The sequence below is a fragment of the Columba livia genome, chromosome 16 (genome assembly GCF_036013475.1).
Source record: "Columba livia isolate bColLiv1 breed racing homer chromosome 16, bColLiv1.pat.W.v2, whole genome shotgun sequence".
Classification (NCBI taxonomy): Eukaryota; Metazoa; Chordata; class Aves; order Columbiformes; family Columbidae; genus Columba; species Columba livia.
In genome coordinates this window covers 4,542,423-4,565,333 of record NC_088617.1, presented here as the reverse complement: position 1 = coordinate 4,565,333, position 22,911 = coordinate 4,542,423, and the positions used below count along the sequence as shown (strand labels likewise).

The 22,911-nt window shown below is 47.2% G+C and overlaps 2 protein-coding genes across 8 annotated transcripts; one reads left to right on the top strand and one right to left on the bottom strand.

Annotated features, from left to right (window-relative positions):
• MANBAL (mannosidase beta like) lies at positions 1 to 22,616 on the bottom strand. Of its 6 annotated transcripts, none has more exons than XM_065031927.1 (4): positions 6,863 to 6,991; positions 3,689 to 3,771; positions 3,137 to 3,331; positions 1 to 599 (listed from the first exon to the last, which is right to left on the bottom strand). In XM_065031927.1, the coding sequence occupies exons 3-4, from the start codon at positions 3,284 to 3,286 to the stop codon at positions 492 to 494; spliced, it is 258 nt and encodes an 85-aa protein (XP_064887999.1). In that variant the 5' UTR covers positions 3,287 to 3,331; positions 3,689 to 3,771; positions 6,863 to 6,991; the 3' UTR covers positions 1 to 491. The 6 variants fall into 6 exon arrangements, with proteins under 6 accessions (XP_064887999.1, XP_064887998.1, XP_064887997.1 ...); XM_065031926.1 differs by lacking the exons at positions 1 to 599; positions 6,863 to 6,991 and adding exons at positions 1,171 to 1,602; positions 22,592 to 22,616; XM_065031925.1 differs by lacking the exons at positions 1 to 599; positions 6,863 to 6,991 and adding exons at positions 1,171 to 1,602; positions 7,192 to 7,216.
• On the top strand, positions 6,329 to 21,554 carry GHRH (growth hormone releasing hormone). Of its 2 annotated transcripts, none has more exons than XM_005502703.3 (7): positions 6,329 to 6,461; positions 16,624 to 16,723; positions 17,515 to 17,643; positions 18,510 to 18,614; positions 19,215 to 19,352; positions 19,691 to 19,787; positions 20,635 to 21,554. In XM_005502703.3, the coding sequence occupies exons 2-6, from the start codon at positions 16,644 to 16,646 to the stop codon at positions 19,752 to 19,754; spliced, it is 516 nt and encodes a 171-aa protein (XP_005502760.1). In that variant the 5' UTR covers positions 6,329 to 6,461; positions 16,624 to 16,643; the 3' UTR covers positions 19,755 to 19,787; positions 20,635 to 21,554. The 2 variants fall into 2 exon arrangements, with proteins under 2 accessions (XP_005502760.1, XP_021143573.1); XM_021287898.2 differs by lacking the exon at positions 6,329 to 6,461 and adding an exon at positions 13,118 to 13,677.
• Positions 22,617 to 22,911: the final 295 nt, after the last annotated feature.

The following is a 22,911-nucleotide window of genomic DNA, read 5'->3' as shown; positions in this document are numbered from 1 at the left end:
TTGTTATTAAGCCACAAGAAGCAGCTATGTATTTCAGACTAGATGACAACAGAGATGAATACAAAGCTGTATAGCGTGGTATCCTTGATCCATTTACTCCTTCTGCCTTCGAAAAATACAACACAAACCGGTATCCAAAGTAGCAAACCCAGGCTCCACCTTCCACAGGGGCTTTACCACAAATCCTTGGCAGCATGCAGGAGCTAGGACAACAGGCCTCTCTGCCCATCAGAAATGACAAAAGTCACTTTAATGGTGACTGACGCATTAATCATGTCAAATGAAGTCCTAGATATGTGAAGTCCTCTTTGCTTGTAAGAAATCTATGGCAGAACCCCACCCCTTCTAAGTTCCTTCTCCCGTGTCCCTGAAAGGTAAAGCATGGCAATGCCAGAAAACCATTTAATATATTTAGGTGCCTTTGATGTCATGTCTGAGGAAGCATGATTATGGCTGATTATTTTGTCTTTTGAGGCTCATCCATCATGGCTTTATCGTTTCTTTTTGGTTTCCTTCTTGGGTTTCTTGCTTATCTGTGGAGCAGTTGCCTTTGGCTTCTTCACTGTCTCTGAATTCTTAGGCTCAAAACTCTCCGAGTCCTACAAGAATCAATTAAGAAACAGTCAGTAACTTTTTTTTTTTACAATTTGCTGACAGCTCACTTTGGGAATCTGAGTATAAGCCAAGGGAAGCAAGTGCTGAGTATCTCTGTTGGAACACAACTATATCAAACCGAGTCCACATTTAATGAGACTTGCACAGCACCATCTCTGCTTCTTCCGCATGTGCCTTGTGGTGAGTGTGAGTTTATGCACAGAAACAGCTTGTTATCAGAGGAGCTGTTAAAAGCTCGAGTGTCTAAAACAGGCTTTGGAGAAGAAAAACAAAACCAACTTTAAAGGCAAGGAGAAAATCAACACTAAATGGGAACTGTTCAAATTAGGAAAAGGAGAAGATACCATATAATCACCACTGTGTGTGGAAACATTCAGCAGGTATTTCTGCCAAGTGTTAATCATTATCATGTGCAAGACAAAAAACATTCCCCAAAACAGTAGCAAGAATGTAAAGTTTGGAGCCTCTAAACCGAGCCCAAAATCCAGGGAGGGAATTGCAGGCAAAGCTTTCTTCACCTGGACTAACAGGGAATGCTGAGATATCCTGCTTGCTTCCTTCAGGGGAGATGACAGATAATATTTCAGCCATGGGAAATAAAGTCTAGTTATCTTGTAAAAACACAAGGGAACAGCGCCAGTCTCATCTGAGGAAGTGCACACATGCAGATTGCCTCCTTTCATTAAATGCATTCGAGTATAAATATTGCTTTAGCATCTTGGTTTCTATCAGTCAGAGCATGCCAACTGGAAAAGGACACACAAAAAATGGCTGAGCAAGACATGCGAGTTTCAAGCTTCCAAGACAGCACTCTACATAATGGAGGGGGAGGCGAGCATCTGACAGCATCCTTTTAATCAGGGAGCTTGGTTCAAACGTCTCGCAAGTTACTGGGCTATTACGGTTCACAGCTGTGTGGCTTTCCAAGGCAGGAGACTTGGCCGGCTTTCCAAAGGCTGTAATCGGCGCGCAGGGAGCTGGCAGGCTCTGGAGAAATGGAGCAAAGTACAGCTCTTGCTCAGGGATGCAGCATGCTGCTGCCGTAAAGTGAACACTGCTGCCTTCTAATGTTCAAACCAAGGCAGACTTCAAAGCCCGAAGCCTCCAAGACAGAGAAGCTCCTCGATATCCCACCCAGACTCAAGCATCATTCCCAAGATCTGGAAGGACAGCCTCTGGTGTTTACAGTCTTGTAAATTAGTCATATGGACAGTAAATCAAGAGGACAATATGCATATGGAGAAAATAATAAGTAGAGCATGCAAACATCAAAGCATGCTTGCAAACCTAAATAGTAACAGGTCCCTGAGCTTTGTGGTTTTAACTGGGGGCCTGGTCTTCAGTTTCCCACTTCAAACTAAAGGCCTCACTCTTGACAGCTTTCAAGAATCAGGCCACTCAGTATTTCTCAAAAATTTATCAGGGGAAGCCACAGACTCTGACAGACGGGTGCTGGTGGCTGCAGAGTAACGGTGCAAGACTTGCAATGGCACCGCAGCGTGACCGACAGCCGCCTGCTTCACCTCCCTGCTGGGAGCTGCAGATGCGGCAGGACGGGCAGGAGGGAGCGCGCACCCGAGCCAGGGCAGCATCATTCATCCAGCACATCAACACAACTTCACATCACACTAACGGTTAAAGGTGAAAGAGCTGGGTCATGAACTGCAGCCTTCACGCTGTACCTCACCCTCAGGCATTGCTGTCCCCAAGTAGGCTGAAGATTTCCACGCTTTCTCCGCACAAAAGGGAGCAAACACAGCAATAAAGACAGCCCAAAAACAAAACTTCCCATCCGAGTTGTTACTGAAAATACACCATACACATCTGGACAAAATCTGCATCAAAATTCCAAGCTTGCAGACTGATCACCAACACTGAAACATGTGCCCCCAGCACCGCAGGCATTACCAAGTGCATGGAGCTCTTATCAGAAAGCTAGGCAGATGCGGGTCATCCTGCTGTGGCCTCGTCTAGAGGGATCAGAGTCCTGTAGCTCCCTTTGGCCTTTCACTGTAACCTTCTCCTGCACCAACTGCAGCAAAGGACCATCCACTTGCCAGCACAGTCAGTACTGAAAACTGCCCCCCTCATGTTAGAATATCCTAGAAATTTCACCTATATCTTGTTTCCAAAAATTGCAAACAAACTAGAGCCCAAAGGCTGTTCCTGCAAAGGGGACATCCTGCCTGGCAATTAATAAAGCAAATCAACAGTCAGATGACAATATGGAATCAGGAAAAGCATGTCCATCTGGCACCCTTTGCGAGTACTTCAGGTAACTTTTTTTGCTGATACTCAAAGAGACGCTGGTTTTGGTTTTTTTCCTGACGTTCTAATCTGGGAATAAATCACAAGACAAAAGCTGGAGGTGGACAAGCTAGAAGAAGGAAAGAAAATGAACAATGAAACTGTCATCGATCCCAAGGGTAGGCCACTGCGTCCCCATTAGCTACTCAGAGTTCCCTCCCATCTTTTTCTCTGACTCTGCCCATCCATATCAATATTAAAGAGCGCTGCTTACTGCCTTATGGGACTTGGAAACCGGCAGGATGATGGCTAGCACACAGATGAGCTGGAAAATGGCTCCAAAGAACAGTCCGTAACGTAGCACATTCTCCATGAATGTGGGCTCAGGGATTTCAGGTGGGGAGAAATCCAGCTCAGTCGCCATGGTGAGCGCACCCTTCTCCTCTGATGCTCTCAAGAAGACTGGCTACTACAAGGTGGGAAAAGAGAGTAATTATTTGCATCATGCTTTTTGGTACACTTTCCAATATAAAAAAAAATGACAAACTACCCTCAGGTGGGTTTTTTGAAGAGAGCCTTGCTCTGCAGACCAAATAACAAAGACGGAAGTGAAACCTGCATTTTATTTGGATGATTATCTTTTATGACCTGCCTAAGACAATAGTCCTCAAGTGCTAGTATTAGTCCATCTGCAGGCTGTATCTGCGATACAAATAAAATATGAACAATATTCATGAAACAATAAGGGAAAATCTTAATAACCAAGAATATACTCTCCTTGAAATCAATCATGCATGCAAGATCATTATTATTAATTTTTACTTACATTGTGTGTGTGGTTACAGCCTTGTTGTTTTAGATGGTGCACAAAACCAACTACTACTTAAATAAACCACACAGAAGGCAGACCTGTGGAAGACAGAGGAATAAGTTGTGTTTAAAATTAAGCATGGCTTTAGCAGCTGGTTACACGAAGCCCCATATACCTGGCAGCAGTCACACAGGTAGTTTGTGGCAGAGTTAAATATTTGCGGCAGTGAAATATTGATCTCCCAGGTCCCAAGCTGCTTTCTCAGCCACAATACCATCCCTTCTTCCTTCCTTTATCTGTTGCTAATGGAGTTGTCAATTAATTCTCTGAATGACTAATGGTTTTCTACAACAAGGGGAACTCTCCCGCCACAATTGCAGGCGTACGCCACAGAAAGTCCCAGAAGGGAAATTCTATTAGTCTGAGATGCCATCAGAACTCAGCTGTGATTTCTGTCTTACTCCGTTTTCCTGACCCATATGATCCTGGTGTGTACTTACGGAAACTGCACTGCTTATTGATACTTACAATTCTGTATATTGCTAAAGCTTGGTTGTGAGATTGTGCTGCACGCATCAGCTGAATGGTAGTAATCTGCCTCCTAGAAATTATCTCCACAGGAGGGTCTGTGTTTCTCAGGCTAGGAGGAGATTTCTACTATCTGCAGATGTGACCCAGTTCAGAAAGATGGTAACCTTGGAGTATAATTTGACTAAAGTTATAGCTGATACATTTGAGAATGAATCAACACAACAATGCCATTGCTTAAGAGGCAAATGTCATTTGGGGACAAACTAAAAGGAGTGGTATATAAATTACAATGAATAATTATTTTGTTTTAATTCAGCTGAAGTATGGAGTCTTAGTTTGAATTTTAAAAGACAGGAAAAATATTCCCTGCTGCGCGGACTGGAACACTGAGACTGCGGAACCCTGTTCCTGGTGATTCAGAGGAACGGATCAGATAAGCGTTTGCCTGGCATGGGGTGTGAGTATGTATAATCCTGCCTTTGAATCAGGAGATAAGAATAGATGACCTCTCACGGTCCCTTCCAGGTCTGGACTTCAATGAAAGAAAATTTTTCAAATTCTGATTAAAATTTAATAAGCAAGGGCTGCAAGGGACCTGCACCTGAAGCCAGAACACAGGCTGGGCCACTCAGGCTCAGCACGTCCCACCGCAGACACAAAGGCCGCACCAAACATTAACCAGTGTCAACAAAGCACGTGTAAACATGGCTCAACCCTAACTGCTTTTAACCTTTAAAATGCCCTCTCCCCCAGTCTAAGGCAGCAGTTCCTAAGCAAGAAGCGGAATCGCAGGAAACTTCACCCCTGAGTTGCATTTTATCTTGACTTTATTTATTGGGATATCTTTTGAAGAAGTTCTTCTTGCCTGACCCCTTCCTCAAGCAGAGCAGATGTTGCTCTGTTCCTCACCCAGAGGTTTCTTAGGACAAACTCCTAATGATACTCGTGACTCACACACTTGAACCACAACACACAAAAATAAACCAGGAAAGGGATCTGATACAATAACAACAAAAAGTTTGCACCCTCATCTTCCACAAGTCTGCCCTCCTTTCCCCTTTTCTATCTCACCTCCCTTGGGGGTATTAGTAATGTCCTAACAAATCCCAGGTGACATGACCAGCATCAAGAGCTCTCACACAGGCTGGCAGCCGCTGCCACTACAATTTAAAGCACAACCCCATGAAATACACTCAGAGAAGACCTGACATCAGGCTGCAACTAGTCATAGTGGAGCATCCCTGCTTGCACAGTAGCCACAGCAGGCAACTCACATTCGGACTATTCCGGCTATCAGTGGAGATGAACTAATATTAACAAAACTCCTCCCTGTTTTAGAAAACTCCTGTGTGTAACAAAAGGCTGAAACCTGCACACACGAGGCCCAACCTCACGCAAATGAGGAGGCCAAAGCTGAACAGCGGGGAACTAAGGCTCAGAGTCAGATCTGACACCATCCCCACAGAACACAAAACCTACAAAGCAAGTTTTCCCACCGAGAGTAAAACCTCCTCACGCTTTGCCTTGTAGCTAATCCAGCAGGTCCCTGGGTGCTAATGGAGTCTTCCTCCCTGTTATTGAGAAGCAAACAGTTTCACCACCTCCTCCTTGGCCAACATCTCTTCTTTTTCACTGGTATCAACAACCTTTTCCTAAACCGCCTCACCTATTAAGATGGCTACACTTAAAAGTAGTTGTTATTTAATGGCATTTAAAGTGCGGTACTCCTATTTCAGACCCGGAGAGGAAGATTCCGCACCACTCCAGCTGACTCATTTGGTCTATTTTGGCTGTCTATTTAAAAATATTCAGTCTTGCCTCTCTTAGGGTTTCACAACAAGCTGCCCTCATGCAAAGGGACTTGGTCCCTTCGCAAAGCCAGAACTGTACCAAAGAACAAGGGGCTGTCAGGGCTGCAGGCTCACGCTCTTGCTCAGTGACACCACTGGCAGGTGATGCAGCTGTTCCCATGGGCGCAGGATGCGGCCCTGGGATAAATAACTGTGGCCACAAATGGGCCATCTCAATAGAGCCAGGACAGCCTCAAACCTTTCTTTTTGTTGTTCCAGCTGGCATTTCAAAACCTAGCATTATATAAGTAATTACTGTAGGACTAAGCCATAGGAGAACTTTAAGTAATCTTTGATAGCTTCCTCTTGGGGTGGAAATAAGGAGCAACAGCATTGGTGCAGAACATGAAAACTCCCACCAAAGGATGAGGCAACAAAAGCTGGCACTGGATTTCTGAGACGCCTCGGTAGGTGTTGGGATGGAGACCGGCCGGTTCACGTCGGCTTTGGGGCGACCAGCCGGTGCACAGCACCGCTGGAACAAACCCACCCGTGAAGCCAAGGCACCCGGGTGAACAAACCCACCCGTGAGGCAAGGCACCCGGGTGAACAAACCCACCCGTGAGGCCAAGGCACCCGGGTGTCCCAGCCGTGCACCCCGAGCAGGGACAGCCCGCGTTCCCCTCCCTTCTCCAGGCGGCCGGGCGGCGCGGCCCGCGGCACAGAGCCAGCCAGGCCCCGGCACCCGCCGCTCTCCCACCCGCTTCCCGGGGGGCCGGGGCGCTGCTGAAGCCACCGCTCCCGACAGCCCCTCTCCAGCACACCCCCAACCTCCAGACCCCCGAAACCCCTCACACCGTCCGCTCACCGCCCCTCAGCCAGGCCTTGCCGCCCCGGAAGTGATTCCTGCCGGGCAGGAAATGCACCCACCCATCCCTAGCAACCACCCGGGGCGCCGCGTTGCTAAGGGCGGCTGGGGCCTGTGTACCCAGGCGGGCGGGAGAGCCCCGGTGCCGGGAGGGCTCCGCTGCCGGGCTCCTCCCGAAAGGCCCGTGAGGCCACTCGGCTTCACGCTGCCGCGGGCCCCGGCCCGGCTGTGGGTGCCGACCCGCCGGTGGGTGCCCACGGCCAGGCCACTGTCGGCCCCTCTGGCAGCGAAGCCCTCGGGCCTCTATGCCTCAAGTTTAATGGACTCACCCCTAAATCAGTATGAGCGTTTTAATCCCCCCCATCAATAGCGTGGCCTTTCAGTCCTGGCAGGTTTCTCTTTATCTGTGAGGTTTTGATCGGCTCCCCTGAAGTGCTCTGGCAGCAACAATTAAGATGCACTCATCTGGCTTTGCTCTTGCTGGGGACTTTGTTGTTGTTGTTATTATTTTTAATGTCCCGATTCAGTATCCAGCTCTGAAATTGAGATGTCTCGATAAGATGACCTACAAAGCGGAAAATGGCTTGTGGTTTGTTTTGCTCTTTTGTGGTATTTAAAGAATCCGGTTTGTTTTGCCCTTTTCCTAACACTAAAATATCAGCACCAGGTTTTGCTGCAGAGCTTTATTATCAGACAGTCTAAATACTTTGGGGAAAACTTAATCAGTTACTTATCTACTAAGGAAGTAAGGTATGGCATTTGTAATAAAAGGATTTTCTAGGCTGCTACCAAGCATTTGAATTAAATGGGTATTAATGAAAACAATTTCAAAGGTTTTGAGCAACTTGTTAAAAACCTTTCATCTTTTTTACTGCAAAAGACATTACGGACAACTGGAGAACGCACACGGCTGCGAGTTGCAGGGGCCAGAGACACTTGCACCAAGAAATTCCTCTAGCATAGAGACCCTACGAAAGAAAATACTCTTAAATAATTACGAGAGCCACTCACCAGGGGCAGCGAAAGCTGCACTGGCCCAGGGATACACCCAGAGCCCAGGAAAGGCACCAAATTCTGCCCTTTCAGCCCCCAAACACGGACTATTTAGGACACGAAAACACCGAGGAGGGAGAAATAATTCTTGTGAATGTCAGGACAGATCCTATCAGTGTGGATTAAACGGCCAGATTAAATTCTTCCCAGTATTACCAGTGCGCTGAATTCGGTGCTGCTGCTGCTGCAGGCTCTGATCCTCCCAGTTTGGAGTTTGCAGGCAAAGGGGAAAGAAAATACGCACTTAGATTGCAGCCAATACCGTCTGGTTTCTTCCTCCTCCTCATCTCCCCCAACAGAAATGGCTTTACTTTTTATTCTCAGTAAAATAGGCAGGTGGGGGGCGGCCAGTTCCCCCCGAGGCCAGCAGACACTGCCAGGGCGAAGCCGGGCTCTGCCCTGGGGACACCCGGGTATGAACCGCAAGCAGGTGGTGCCATTAGCCCGCTCTGGCTGCTGCCTTCCGCAACATCCCGCCAGCCCTTCCAGCTGGCTGCGAAACAGTAAAAAAGGAAGCTGTTTCTAAAAAACCCCACAAAAACCAAACCAAAACACCTACGAGATGTGAGTGGCTTCAACAGGCGGAAATGGCAATTTTGTCAGCACCCAATTCTAAGTAGAGACAGAGCTCAATCAGAAAGTCTGTCTGCAAATCCAAACCCTCCTCAGCCTTTTTAGTTCTTTCTACATTTCTTCTTTGGTTTGCATTGTAGTATTTCCTGCATGTCTTTTGCAGTGGGACCTCTTTGTTACCATTCTTTGTATGTGTATCATACCCTTGTGCACCAAGGTCTTCTGATCCTCAGGTTGTATATTATAATTCAGCCAGGAAAATATTAGTAATAAGTGTTTTCATTTCTCAGCCCTTACTGAAAACATGACCTTCCTCATTCAAATACTTCATTCAAACTCTGTTTTTTATCAGAAGCTTTCAAAGCACTTTCCCAAGGTGAGCAGTAACAGCAGCGTCTGGATTCTGAGGGGAAACCGAGTCACAGAAAACAGGGGTGTCACTGGGGCCATCACCTGAGCCCTCTGAGCAGAGGGTGGGCATTGGCAGACCCTTTTCCTACACTGCCCTCTCCCTCCCAGAGTAGGAAGCTCTCAGTGCTTCCAAAAATCATTGATTCTGGGTGTAACGTGCTGCGTAACCTCTAGCCAAGGCTCCTTTCCAAGCTAAGAGTGCTAAAACCAAAGATGAACTCCTTAATTACTGAGATTCACTGCTGGCACCCGAGCTCTGTCTGCCTGGGTTGGAAAAGTAAGAAGGTGGTATTTAGAGAACTGTAAATTCAAGAAGCGATGACTCCCAAGCCTACAGCTGAGTGCACCATGCTGACATCTGGCTGAAACTCTTGGCAGTTCACTTGGGTGATGCTGAAAAGCCCCAGCAGCTCTGCTGGGAGATAAACAGCCAGACGGGTCCGGGTGCTGGCAGCGGATCTGCCCACGGAGCTCATCGGGCCTCCTGGCAGACACTTCTGCAGGCTGCTGCCATTTGTTCTCTTGTAGTCTCGGTGATACGTTAATGTTTGAAGAATAAGTTGGCTTTTCAAGCAGGCTTTCAACTCTATGAGACAGTCCCTTCTGACAGCACTTCTTGCACATTTTGAATTACTGATTTATTTTGTCTATTTTAATTTGATCCCTTGCTTCAGACTCATCCTCATAGTGCAAACTTTGCTCTCATCCAGAATGACGCCTTCCTTATTTTGATAAATGGTTGTTTTCAGCTTCCTACCAATCTGAACTCCTCAAGGGAAAATTCTCGCCAGGAAATCTATTCATGTTCAAAAAATTGAATCTGGAGGATCTGAAGATCCAAATCCCAGCACTTTATCCTTCTAAGGTGGAGAAACCAAGTCTTGTATCATTTTCTAATGGCAAGTTTCACCCCACCTGCTGGGTTTAAGTTTGGGATCCTCTGCTTCTACCTTAGAAGAAACTGGCAACACAGGCCAAATCTTGTCTTTTTCCTCTTATTTTTATTTGCTTGCCTTCCACATTTTTGCAAAGAACTTAGGAATGAAAGTTACCGTGTATGCATCAGTACTGGACAATGTAATTAAATGATTGATGATGATTAACTTATAATGTGCCTTAAGTTCTGCTACTTGGAATAAGACATTCAAAGCAAAATGTGTCCCATCCTACTTCTAAGATGACAAACCTAAGCAAAAAAAAACCCAAAACTTCTAATCTTAGGCAATTTTGTTTAATTTAGCATTACGGCATTTGCCATAAGTTTGTCACCACCACATCTGCCAAGGAGCAGGGAGGGTTGGAGAATCTGGGGACCAGCAGCCACCACCTGCATTTAAGAGGAGTGCAGAAAAGCTTTTGATAGCTGAGAACACAGAATGAGTTTTTTTTTGCCATTTGATGAGTTTTATGTTGTCATTAGTTTCAACCTCGCAAGGTGAGCAGGACCATTTCACATGCCGCTCAGCTTATCTGACGCTGTATGTTGTGCAGCTGGAATAGACAGAGGCAATTTTTTAAGGCATGGCATGGAGACCGGAGGAGGTAAAGCTAAGAGGAAATCAATATCTGGGCAATTGCTGCAGGATTCTAGCACTGTGTCCTTTGTCAGCGAAGGACTGGCGCTGGAAGAGAACGAGCGGGCATGTGCTTCACACAGGGATGCTGGGGAGGTGAGGTCTGCGGGGATGTCACTCTGAAACGGGCACTTAGAGCTGCAGAAGGTACCTCTGGCAGCTTGTACCTGGCTGTAGGCTCCACAGGGCTTGCGCTGGTCTAGGCTTGGCTTTAGGGGGCAAATGGACAGTGATCCACTGCGTGCTGCTAACCTGAAGTGACAATCTGTGGGAAGTAGTTTGAGTGTGACATTCCTCATGTTCTGGGAGCCAGAGGATGCTGACAGCGCTAGCTGGGGTAGGGAGGAGAGGAGGGGAGAAGCTGGGAAGGTTCTAGGGACAAACCAAGAGAGATTCTAAAGAGAAAAAGCTGTTCATTTTGCAAAACAAGTTTGTAATTTGTTGTGCCAAATTATTATTGATATTACCCCTAAAATGAAGTTCCCATGACGAATGCTGTCACGCATCTAGTACCCTCAGACTTTGAACGCCACCGAACTGCAGACCCTGTGCAGTGGGCACCAGCCCTATCTGCATGACCACCTCACCGACAAAAATGACCACCAGAGCAAAGACCATAGTTGCCAGCTCCAATACACACTGCAACACGGATGGATGCAAAACCGGCTCCAAGCAAGACCGGATCCTGTCACAGTCTGCAGCATCTTTCTCCAGAGATGTCAGCAGACATGGTGGGACTAGGCAGCAGTGGGGATCACGGCATTTCTGTTGCGGGGGAAGCAGCCACAATAGCCAGAGTGACAGCTCAAGGGTCTGGTGGAAGAGCTCCACAAAACCCCCTTAGTCCTGGGGAGATATGAAGATTTTGACTAAAGCTGGGACAGGAAATCCCAGGGACAGAAAAGCTGCTGTATTTGTGCTATTTCAGAACTCCTAAGCTGTATACACCCAACAGAGCCTGGAGGGTTTTAGACATTTCTGCTGCCTCTAGCAATTAATTTGAAGTCATAAAGAGAGCTTGTTGTCGTGTCAGTCTTGCTGGGTCCAGCTGTGCGTGACAAGAAGCCAACGCAGGCAGCGCAGGGAAACCCCTAGGACGATGGAGATTTATACAGACTGCTTTGAAAGCAGCTCACTTGAGATATGAACATGGATCACAGCCCTCCTAAGCCCAGCTGGGCAGCAGGCAGCTATAAACAAGTCAATTATAGACTGATTCCCCTTGATCTGAGAGATATTGTCCGGTATCTTACTGCAGCCAGGCAGATAAAGAATTAGCTCAAAACCACACTATAGGATAATAGGTGGAAATAGCGTTGGCTCCTCACTTGTCTAAACAACACGGTCTGATTCACCTGTTCAGCCAGCGTAGCACCAAGAGAGGGCAAGAAAAATAAGTCATGCTGAAAAATTGGTGCAACCAGCCTCACACATGACAGAATACAAACAGATTGTTGCAAAAATGCAAACAAAAATCCTTTTCCAGTTTGCAGCTGTGTGCACCAGTAAAGAGGTTTTGGAAAACCTACACTGTGCTGCCCTGAAATCCGTTTCTCTGGTGTTCAGGAGTAGATGATACACATGATATACCTGCCTGGTTTGCACGGCAGCTCCTCTCCCCATGAACAGGTTTGCACTGTTTCTTTTCACAGCTGTAGGAAGGCAGTAGTTCTTGCTTCTCTTCATGTTGTTGCTCTGTTTCTGGATTACAGCAGAAGGCCCATGGTCAGCTGCTCAGTTCAGGGTCAGCTCAGGCTCCTGCTTTGGTCTGTTCAATCCTTTTTCATTATTTCTCTGTGAAGTCACCTGGTCCTGATTTGATAGCAAAGGGAACATGAGCCCTTGGAGCACTGAAAGCAGGGACAGCCCAAACGCATTGCTGCACATCTGTCTAGATATACAGCAGCGGTTATTTAACACCAGAACACCTGGCGCACGCAGCTCACTCAGGCCTTCCCGACTGTTGGGTTACTGCTTACCGAGAACCCACGGTTCGGAAGGAGGACATCACTGCTTTGCTCACAGTGCTGACTTCTCACCTCAGCAAGAAGCAAAAGGGCAACGGCAGAGAGTCAGACCCACGCTGAACGCTTCCAACGCCCTGCACACGCAGGCACCCACGAGCACACGAGTTGCTCTGTTCTTCCCTGCAATCCATCGCTGCCGACAGCCGCAACGAGCACTCAGGTTCGAGGTGAAGGTATTTCTGTAGCAGGCAGACATGAGTCATCTCGCCTGCTGAAACTTCTTCCCAGCACCGAGTCACACAAGGCCCTTGGACAGAAATGTCTGGGTCCCCATCAATTCTGGGCATTGTAAATTCAACACTAAAAATCTGGCAGGTGGAGCTCATGCTGGCACCTCGTTTTTAACTCCTCTGAACTGTCCTGGTCTTCTTGGCGCCAAGGCTATGTGTTCTTTTTAATGGGACTTTCAGAAACCTTGTTTCAGGGATGCAAACAGCTGCCAGCGCACACAGCACCCCAGGGAAGATCCTTTGCCTTTATGCAGAGCACATGAACAGAGCGGGGCTCTCCAGCTGCTCTGTGTGCCTGACGTGGAGCTGTGATGTTTGTGAGGGACTAAAGCACGAACTGCCCTGCTAGTGTGAGCAGGTGTGAGTAACAAAGGAGCAGAAGGACAAGGAAGAAAAGGCTGATAATGAAAGAAAAAGTGGCAAAATGATAAACCCTCCCAAGCAGACAGCGTGAGAAAGTATTAATGGTTCACTCTCATTGTGGAGTAGGAGGAAAAAAATGCAATCGCAGAGGGAAAGAGAAGTTTAACTTGCAAAGCAAATTTGTCATTTGCTCTGCCAGATTATGGTCGTTATTATTTGCTCTTCACTCTTTGAATGATAAAGAGAAAGCACGTAAACGACTCTTGACTACAGGCATAACCCTCTCCCTGCAACCTCCCTTTCCATACACAAAAAAGAAGATGCTAAACACAGCTTTTGAAATTCAGGAGGATAATTGATTCTGTGACGTGCAGAAGCCCACAGGACTCCCGGGGGAGCACAGGTATAAAAGGGGGAGGAGATGCACCTCCCTGGCAGGCAGAGGACAGCCGGGGCAGATCCAAGTGTCCTCCCGCACCCAGCGGGGCTCGCAGGAACAGCCCTAGAGAAGTTTTATTCACAACAGGGGAAGGAAACACCTGAGCAGGAGCCGATCTGGGAAGAGCTCATTCTCCAAGGGAACGGTGAGTCTCCGCATGTGCGTTTAACGATTTCATCTATTTAGAAATTAGCTTTGCCGGGTACAATATCCTTTGTACCATACAGGATTTTTTTTGGTAACAAGTTATAGAAGGAAAAAATAACTGAGCTATAGGGTAAGTGTAAATCAATAGCATACTACTACAGATGAGCCTTGTAAAAATGTGTTAGACATTTACTAGCTGTAGCACAGTTTTCCTCTTTTGCTGTATTGATGAGAGTTCCTTTTACTCTTGAAAATGAATGCTATTCTACTGGCCCATCAATAAAACTCTGTTCGAGCCAAACCCAAGTGTGAGGAGAAACGCAACAGCGTGTTACAGATAACAGGAAGCCAGCTACAGCGAGGCAGAGCAAGGCACTTAAAAGGACTGCTGCTTTTCTAATGTAGCATTTCATAGTATAAAAGTCTGAACTTTATAAAACCACAGGCACAGTAAAAGCTTCATTTCATCTACACAGAGGTATTTTTAAGACTGATCAGGTTAAGGTTTCAGAAACAGTAAGAGATGGTTACCCTGTCTCTCCGTCATTGTTACAATGCTGCTGTTAGTGTTGCACAGGATGGAATGATGCTATTACGCTTTATCTGCTGGAACAGTGCTAAAAGCTCTTCATCTTAAGGGGAATTTATTTATTAATCATTTTTTTTCACATGCTGCCAGAATGGAAAGTAAGGTGTTCCTCCCCTCAGGAGAATTCTGAGGGTGACAAGAGCTGTCAAGCTGCCTGTTCGCAGGGTGACACTTCAGTCCCCTGGCTTCTCCTCTGTAATATCAGATGCTTTGGGGAAGGGGTGTAGGGCTTTCATCTCAGGCTCCTTCCCAAGGGAAAAAGCGAGACAGAAATAGTCCAGAATCAGACTGCAGTGAGGGGAGAGAAGACAGAGCAAGACAGGGGAAGACAGACAAAGCTAGGAACTAAACCAAAGCAAAAACCCCAACAAACGAAGACAAAACCAAAACCAACTAACACAACGAAACTAATAGCAGAGAAGAAAAAAAATTCTCAAAGGGATAAAAAGTGATTTTGGAAGAAAACTCGGCATTCAAAGAAGAGAAACCAGGGACAGAAAGGAAGTGGCAATCAGGGCTGTATCCTAGGAGGAAAAAAGGGAAGCAGACAACACTGGACTAGGTTTTCTTTTCAGTTGCATTGATATTTCACTTCTCTGGTCACACAGCTTTCCCGTTACTGATTAAATCTCCTGACTGGCACTTTCTATAGATGCCAGTGCCAGTCCCCTGGTAGCCCCTGGCAGAGCCTTTAGATCACTGCTATCTAGAAAGAGATCTGGTTTGGGATTTGTCTTGGAGACACTGAGAGGGAAGAGGCACAGAAGAGGCACAGAAGAGACAAGCTTTTTCAGGTTCAAATGAAAAAACAAACAAACACCAAAACAAACCCAACAAAAAAACCCCAAACCCACAAAGCAGGAAGTATGCCCTAAAGCCAGGAGCCCTGTAAGTCTCTCTCAAAGTCACTTTGCTGCTCCTGAGCATTCCTTGGCTCTCTGAGGGGCCAGAGTGGAAACAGGGACTGGGCTGAGAACAAGATTGTGGTAAGAAACCCCATTTCTTAGTGCACCACATTGCCCATGTCTGGCCATGCCCTTCTGACACCGCCGCTGATTCTGTCATTAACTTCCACGGTATCAGGATTAGACCCAGTTTGCAGGAGCACCAGCCCTCACTGAGCCTTCCCCCCTTGCAGAAGGGCGGGCAGCTCTGTCCGAGCAGAACACCAGAGCCCAGCACTGATGGTTCCCATCAGAACAGGCTCCCCCGCCACCAGTGACACCCACTGCCAGGGAGTTTGCTTGGGAAATTAGAAGCCCAACCAAAATCCTTCCATTCAGAAACTGCTCTTTTTGCAGGAACGTATTGTTATACATTTGAAAGTTGTGGGTTGTTTTTTTTTTAAAAGGTAAAATTCTGAAGTGTTTTTTTCATCTTATGGAGATCAAACATCTTTCCCCTCTTTTATTGTGTAAAATAAGACAGGGAAACTTGATATTTTAAAGATTTCTATCCACATTCTTAAGGAACCGTTATTGAGCAAAACATCAATCACTTTCAATCAAAACTCTGAAAGAGCCTTCACTGAAATACCTTCCCACTGTCCCTTGCTTTCAATGACAAAAGCATTGTGTTCAGCTCCGAGGGTACGTGACCTCAGACAACTCTGTCCTGACTCATTCGCAGCCCTTCAGCCAGCCCTGAAGCACCACAGCATCTGTTTGTCTGTCAGAGGACAGACACACAGCGCCCAACCCCTCCTCACCTTCCACAGGGGCTGGTGCTCAGAGCCACACAGGCACCTCTGGCCAGGAATTTTACATGGATTTCCCTGTTTCTCCCTGATATCTGGACAGGCAGCAAGGCAGCCCAGGCAGTTGTTATGTGGGGACGCGTGGCGTACAGCCCTGTGACAGGTCACACGTCCCCAGGAGAGGTCACAGGTGGTCCCACGCAGGCAGCAAGTCTGCTTTAGGCAGTCCTGGCTATTATAACTGCTGCTCCCCAGCATCGCAGCACTCTCACACTGCTATTTACAGCCCCTGCAGTGGTCCCTGGGGCTCAGCCCAGCCTAAAAATCTCTCCTTCAACCACAGTGCGGGGACAGGTCACAATAAGGGGCTCCCACAGTGCAAAACCCTGCCCACCAGCCCTGCATCCTGACCCAAGGGAGGGACCAGCTCCCTGAGGGGTCACATAAGCCACCACATCCAGGAATCACATGCTCCAGCAAAGACTTCACCACATTAAGACATCTCTGCATTGGGAAACACCACAATCACAAACACAGGGACATGTTTCCAGTCCCTTTGTGCAGATAAATGAGCAGGGGGAACAAAAGCACAAAGGTTGGCCTCTCCTCCTGGCCCTGAGCATCTCGCTGCCACTGACTCAGACTCCTCTGCATTCCAGGTGTCCCCAAAGGGTGGAAGATGCTGGATAAGGCCACCCTGGTCCTGTTCCTGCATTTAGTCGCATGCTCCATCTCCTCTCCTCTCCACCCAGCTCTCAGGTAAGCTGCTCAGTGTTTTATCCAGGCTGCCTCATCTCTGACCTTGTGCAAAATAAACACATGCCAAATTAAGGTTGCCAGCACTTCTGAAAGCCAGATGAACTGTTTGTGCACTGGTAAGCCTTCTTCTTTACCCTGGCTTAATTTTTTGGGTATACTGCTAGCCTAAGAGTGGTTTCCAATCAAGGCAGGCACCTGACATGGAGTATTTCAGCCTAAACAGTTGGTTTTAGAATTCAATGCTGGGTCCTATAAAGGGCAATCTGGCAATCTCCAGAGCAGCCAGCACCTCCAGCTCCATCACTGATTAAAATTTGTGCCTGCAGGCCACCTGCATTGAAACCAGAACTGCAGATACTCTAGTACACAAACTCAATGCCTATTAATATTTCAAGGATTTCCTTGCTGACTGTTAGAAACTGTAATATTACTTCCTACCACTACAAATCAATGGAAGCATAAAACTGAGCATTGGGTTCTATAACCATGGATTTGAAATGTTCCATAGAAAATGCTTTAGCCTTGTACCAAAGCCATGGCATAACAATACCAGTATTGCTGGAATTTTGCTCGAGGATGCTGGGAGCTCAGGGAAGGGGGGAAGTGTGTTTGGGACAGCTCTATCTATCATATTTGCTGAAATAGCTTCAGGGTGGTTTCTAGCTGGGGAGAGTGACAGACACCACTTGTATTCCTGATGAGAGGGGGATGGAGACAGCAGCGGTCAAGAGGACTGATCCCTGACTGGCAGCTGAGCACATCTCACACTTGGCCTTGGGTTTGTCTGTCAGGTACAGCCCAGGGCCCGTTGCTGGCCAGGCCGTGAACTTCCAGCTCCAGCACAGCAGCCCATCGCAGAGCCATAAGCCCTCGGAGGAACAGGACAAGGAGGGTTTGTTAACAGACCCCGCTGAGAAAAGGTTTGTACCTCATCTCTCAGCCCCACTGCAGCAAGAGTACGCTGGTTATGATCTTCCTCAGCCCAGGAACAGACCAGCAGGTCAGTCCCACCAGCACCACAAAGTCCAGGCTCCAGGGAGAGAACCCAGCTGAGCCATGCAGCTGGAGCAAAAGGCTGGGACCGTGCCAGCTCCCACCATCACCCATGTCCACGGCCACGTCCCGCTGTCCCCCTGCAGCAGGGATGCACTAACAGGGTCACAGGCCCAGCGCTCCTGCAGGGAACATCATTTCCCACCGAGCTCTGGGAATCCACCTGTACAGTTGTTAGAGCCTCTCCTTTCCAGCCCTGCAGGGGGTGGAGGATGGTTATTTCTGTCTGAAGCACAGAGGACTCATCCTTACAACAGCTGGACCAGCCAAGTGGCTCATGCTTTGCTGATCCATGGATTTTCAGGAGCCTGGGTCTAACCACAGGCTAGAGACTTGCTGGAGGCTCCTGCCACCCTGTCCCAAACACAGCCCTCCCAGGAGGTGACGGTGCTGCTGCAGGGCACAGAGATGTCCCAGCTCTGCCCTCTCCCAGCCTGTGGTTCTCCTCCTCCTTCCACTGGTTCTCTGACCTCACCTTTGGTTTGCAGGTGCTTCACCTTGCTTGTTTTGGTGTGGATACTGATTAACAGATTAATTTTGCCTGCTGCCTTGTCAGGACTGAGCTCCCTCAAATCCTTTTACCCTCCGACTCCAATACCAAAAGGCTTTTGCTGTCCCTGAGCTCTGCAGTGCTACATCTTGGTGCATTTTGACATCTGAAACACCCATTTCTCACCTAGAAGGTTCACTGCTAGCTCAGGACCCACACCTTGTGCTTGTCTTTCACCCCTAGGATGGAGCGTCATGCTGATGCCATATTCACCGACAACTACCGGAAATTCCTGGGCCAGATTTCTGCCCGCAAATTCTTGCAGACCATCATCGGCAAGAGGCTCGGGTAAGCCACAGCCACAGTGTGTTTTGCCTGTTAAACCAGGCAGTTTCTTTCAAGCATGTAGCAGAAACAGCTGCCTTCTACTGCAATAGGAGCAACCTCTCCTGCTGTTCCACATCCCAAAGAGCATCCCGCATCCCTTTGTCTTGGGTCCCCCTAATCACAACTAGCATTAAGCAGCCTAATTAATCCTTTCCTCCAAGGCTATAAGTGTGAGATCAGCTGAGAGCTATACCATAATATTGACAAGCAATAATATTTGTAAATGATAGTTGCAATTATCATCCACTGGTAGGAAACGGTTATCCCCAGCCTGGTTTGAACACAGAAAACAGTCTCTCCACTACCACCCCGGTAGCTTTGGCTACATAGATCAGTAACTGCCGCTACCTAAGACCAACTAGTCAGATACAAGCCAGCTCCAATCCCTCTTTTAACACAGGAGCAAATACAGCTGACCAATTTCTTACTGAAATTAAGCAGAATAGCCCTGGCTCAGACCCAGCAGGTTCCCTTATTGTGTGGCTCAGCCTGAACCAAACTTTGAGCAAGGGACTAAAAAGCATCTCTGGAACAAAGATATTTCTCATCATCACGTAACAGAAGCAGCGAGAGCAGCCCAGGAGAAGGGGTGCACGGATTCCTGACAAGGCGCCAGTCTGACAGCATCCTGATGGACAGCCGCTACCACCAACAGATGGTCCTGCGGGACTTCCTGGGAGCCATCCTGCACAATCAGAGGTAGGTGGGAATCAATTCATTATCTGCTCACTGCAGGAATAAGACAAGGTCCTTATTGCTGTCTGGATTCCAGATGTGAAGCTGCTGGATTAAGTATCATTTTGCAGGTACACTTGGAGAAAGAATAAAGCTCTTAACTGATCCCATAACCCAGCCCCTCCCTTATGTGGGCAAGCAGGTGCAGATAAAGAACAGCCTGTCCTGGGCCAGCCCACACCGCACACTCTAGTACATCACTCTGTTGTCTTCTCAACCCCGTAATTCAGTAAAATAGCAGCGCAAAAGAAATTCTCTCTCAACCCATTATGCCATCACGGTCCTATTCTCTTCTTTCACAGGCCTCAGGACATCAACAGCAGTCGGTTAGAAGGCTTTCCCAGCACCCTGGCTAAGCTCATGTAAATATTTCCTCCGTTTTCATCTCCCCATGCTCTGGTGAGTACCATTCCCTGCTCAGTTCTGTCCATAACACATTGCTTCTGCACTGCTTGAGCAGTTTGAAGGCTCTCCTTCAAAGCTAACTCCCACTGCTGGCCATGCAAAAGGGTGCTTGCTGCAATTTAAGGGGCAAACACTCCCTATCAGTTTTCGGGTACCTAAAATCTTGTTAGTCTGAACAAACAGGCCATGAGGGCTGTGAAGCCGCACATGGATGTCTGGGAACCAAAAGCGACCTGAAGACTGCATGCCCCAGTGTTAAGCTAGGCTTAAGGCAGACAAAAAAAAATCTTCCTGCAGGAGCAGAACCTGCCTCTAGATCCCTGGGACATGATAGGTTTTCCCTGCACTGAACAGGATAAGAAGTGTTACTGTTTTCTGTACCCCTCACTCCTGAAAGTAGTTATCTGGAACTTAAATATGCTCTAAATCTTGCAAACCTTGGGGAACTGAAAGCCAGCAGACAGTTCATCCTTGGGAACACCTTCACTTGTACAAATGTCAGTTGTCCTGTTTGGAGCACCCTCATCTTAGTCCTCTGTCCCACACAAATTCAGCCTGTCCAGGCCTCACCACCACAATATAAAGGGGTGTGAAGAGACCTGTGTGCGTGTAAACAAAAACAGGGCTGGGGAGGTGGGGGAAGATCAGAGCTTTCCCCAAAGCGTGCCCATGGATCCAGCTGGGAGAGCACGGCATTTCAGCAGCTCTCTTGCCATGCTTGACTTGGTTACCTTTTCACAAATAAGGTCAGTCAGAAAAAGCCTCCAAATAATGAAAAAAACCCTTCTGTGTGCTAACAAATTTTTTCTCATAATTCTCTTTTCCTCCTGCTTCTATCTAGAGTAATTCAGAGCTCATGGATCTCACTGTACAGTAAGCCCTTCAAAGCAATGAAGACATTCCCCGATGAAAGCAGCTGGAAACTGATGCATACACTCCTCAGATCTGTTTAAAGGAATGCAGTTCTGATGCACTACTTAATTTACTTCAGTCTTTAAAATTTAATTCCCCTCTCTAAATACTGGTCTGTGCACTGAATCAGAAAAAAAAATACCTCAGTGGTTTAACCTCAGGCTGCTTTACACACAAAGACGAAAACAACCAGTACACTTGTAATCCTGGAGACATATTATCTTCTAATTAAGGCTTTCAAATCACAAAGCGTAGCAAAATATCTGCCAAATCATCATTCTGTTTGAGAGCCTGATTAATAAACATGAGGCCACCAAAAGGCACCTTCAGGCAACTTAGTAAATTGGTTACAACCTCCTGTAAACAGACGCTGATGGCGCAACCACACACGCAGCTGGGATTGGGGTGAGGTAAGACATGAATCCACACGTCCACCACCCACGAGAAGCACTGCTGCGGGCTGGCTCCTCAATACAGGGCCCTGGCGGCAAAACTGAGCTCTGGAAAGCTCAGCTACAGTTCCTGCTCAGCCCTGAGGTGTTCAAAGAGAAGCTACAGCTCTGCAAGAGTTAAAGGAGATCCCTGTGCATCACGTTGGGCTGTCACTGTTTTAATTCAACGTGCCACCCAGTGGCTCTGAACTCCACCATGGCCAGAGTTACAACTGTGTTTTCAAAGAAGTTATTAACCCAGTGAACTCACACAGCTACTTCCTTCCCTGTCACCCCAGTTCTCCTATTGTTGTGTAATAATTATGTCTTCAAAAATGTAAATAATGTCAGGATGGGGTTTGATTTCCCATCGTTAGCAGGAAATAAAAGTTGTTCTAAATAAACCTGTCCAACAGCAGGTCAAGATGGCTCTGTGTCTGTTAAGATGTTACTTTCTTGATCCTGGGCCCAGAATGGAAGGTGTCACTCAAAGACAGCGAGCAGATGCCCCAAGGATGACTAGAGCTGTGCTAATGAAGGTACCAGGTCCAACGCCACTAACTCAAGACCAGGTGGGAAATACAGTGGCATGCAAACATACATTAAGACTTCTTAAATCATCCCTCCTCGCACCTGAACAACTCAACAGTCTGCAGTAGAGACCATCTCATGTTTCTTCAGGTGACCATGTCTTAGGACAGCAGGCTTCGGTATGCATGGAAATTTCATACTTGCACCAAACCCCCCCAGATTAAATTCTCCCCATTCAGGTTTTAGAGTTCCAGCACTATGAAAACATTAGTAACTGCCCAGCAGGATGGGAAGCAACGAGGGGATGTTGAGGGAGATTGGTGAAGCTGTGACAGCAGCAAGCGCACCAGTGGGTCACCTGTCACCCTTCCCAGTGACACATACACCGTCCTCCTGCTTCATAGCACAGCGGGACACAGGACCCACCAGAGAAAAACAACCCGAGCGGGTCCGGTTCAAAGCGTGATTGTAAACGTTGTTCTGTAGTAACTAACACGCTTGAAGCCATCAGGACTTAACTTGCTCCAAGGAAAGGAATTATAAAAAATGAAGCGGCTTCCTAAAGTAGTAAATGTGGTAGCAAAAAAAAATAAATCAAAATTCTGTTAAGTGGAAGAAAAAGCTATATACAAACTGGTTGTTGTATATAGCATGTATGAATGTATATACAAACGCTAGATTGAATAGCCCAAATACAATCAAATGACCTATCAGAACCACTTTGGAAAGACCTAAGTCTGCATGATAAAACAGCTGGATGCGTGTAGCTATTGGGAATAATAGGCACTTCTCTGAAAGTTCAGTTTGCACCAAAATAAGGAAACAAATGGTCAGACTCTGTGAGATTAAATATAAAAACCAATACAGCAAGCCAGAAAATGTCTGCAGAATAAAGGCCAAAAGAAAACCTTTCCTAACGCATACCCAAGGAGGTAGAAAATCCACAGCAACACACAGCTGAGAGATAATACATCACAGTAGCACTCCATGGTTTTCTTCTTGCATCTGTGCTCTCCTTGGATAACGCGCCAGGGCTCCAGGGGCGCAGGGAAAGCACTGTCCTACCGTGAAGCATCAGCAGAAAGAATCACCTATAAAACAAAGCTGATGAAGTGAGCAGCAACAAAATAGGAGGCTCAAAAAGAACTCACCAGGGTGAAAAGGAATTCTAAGGTAAATTACTACAAATAGTAGCTTAACTATTTCTTGCTTAAAACTCCTTTAGTCCCAGAGGACTTGAGTGC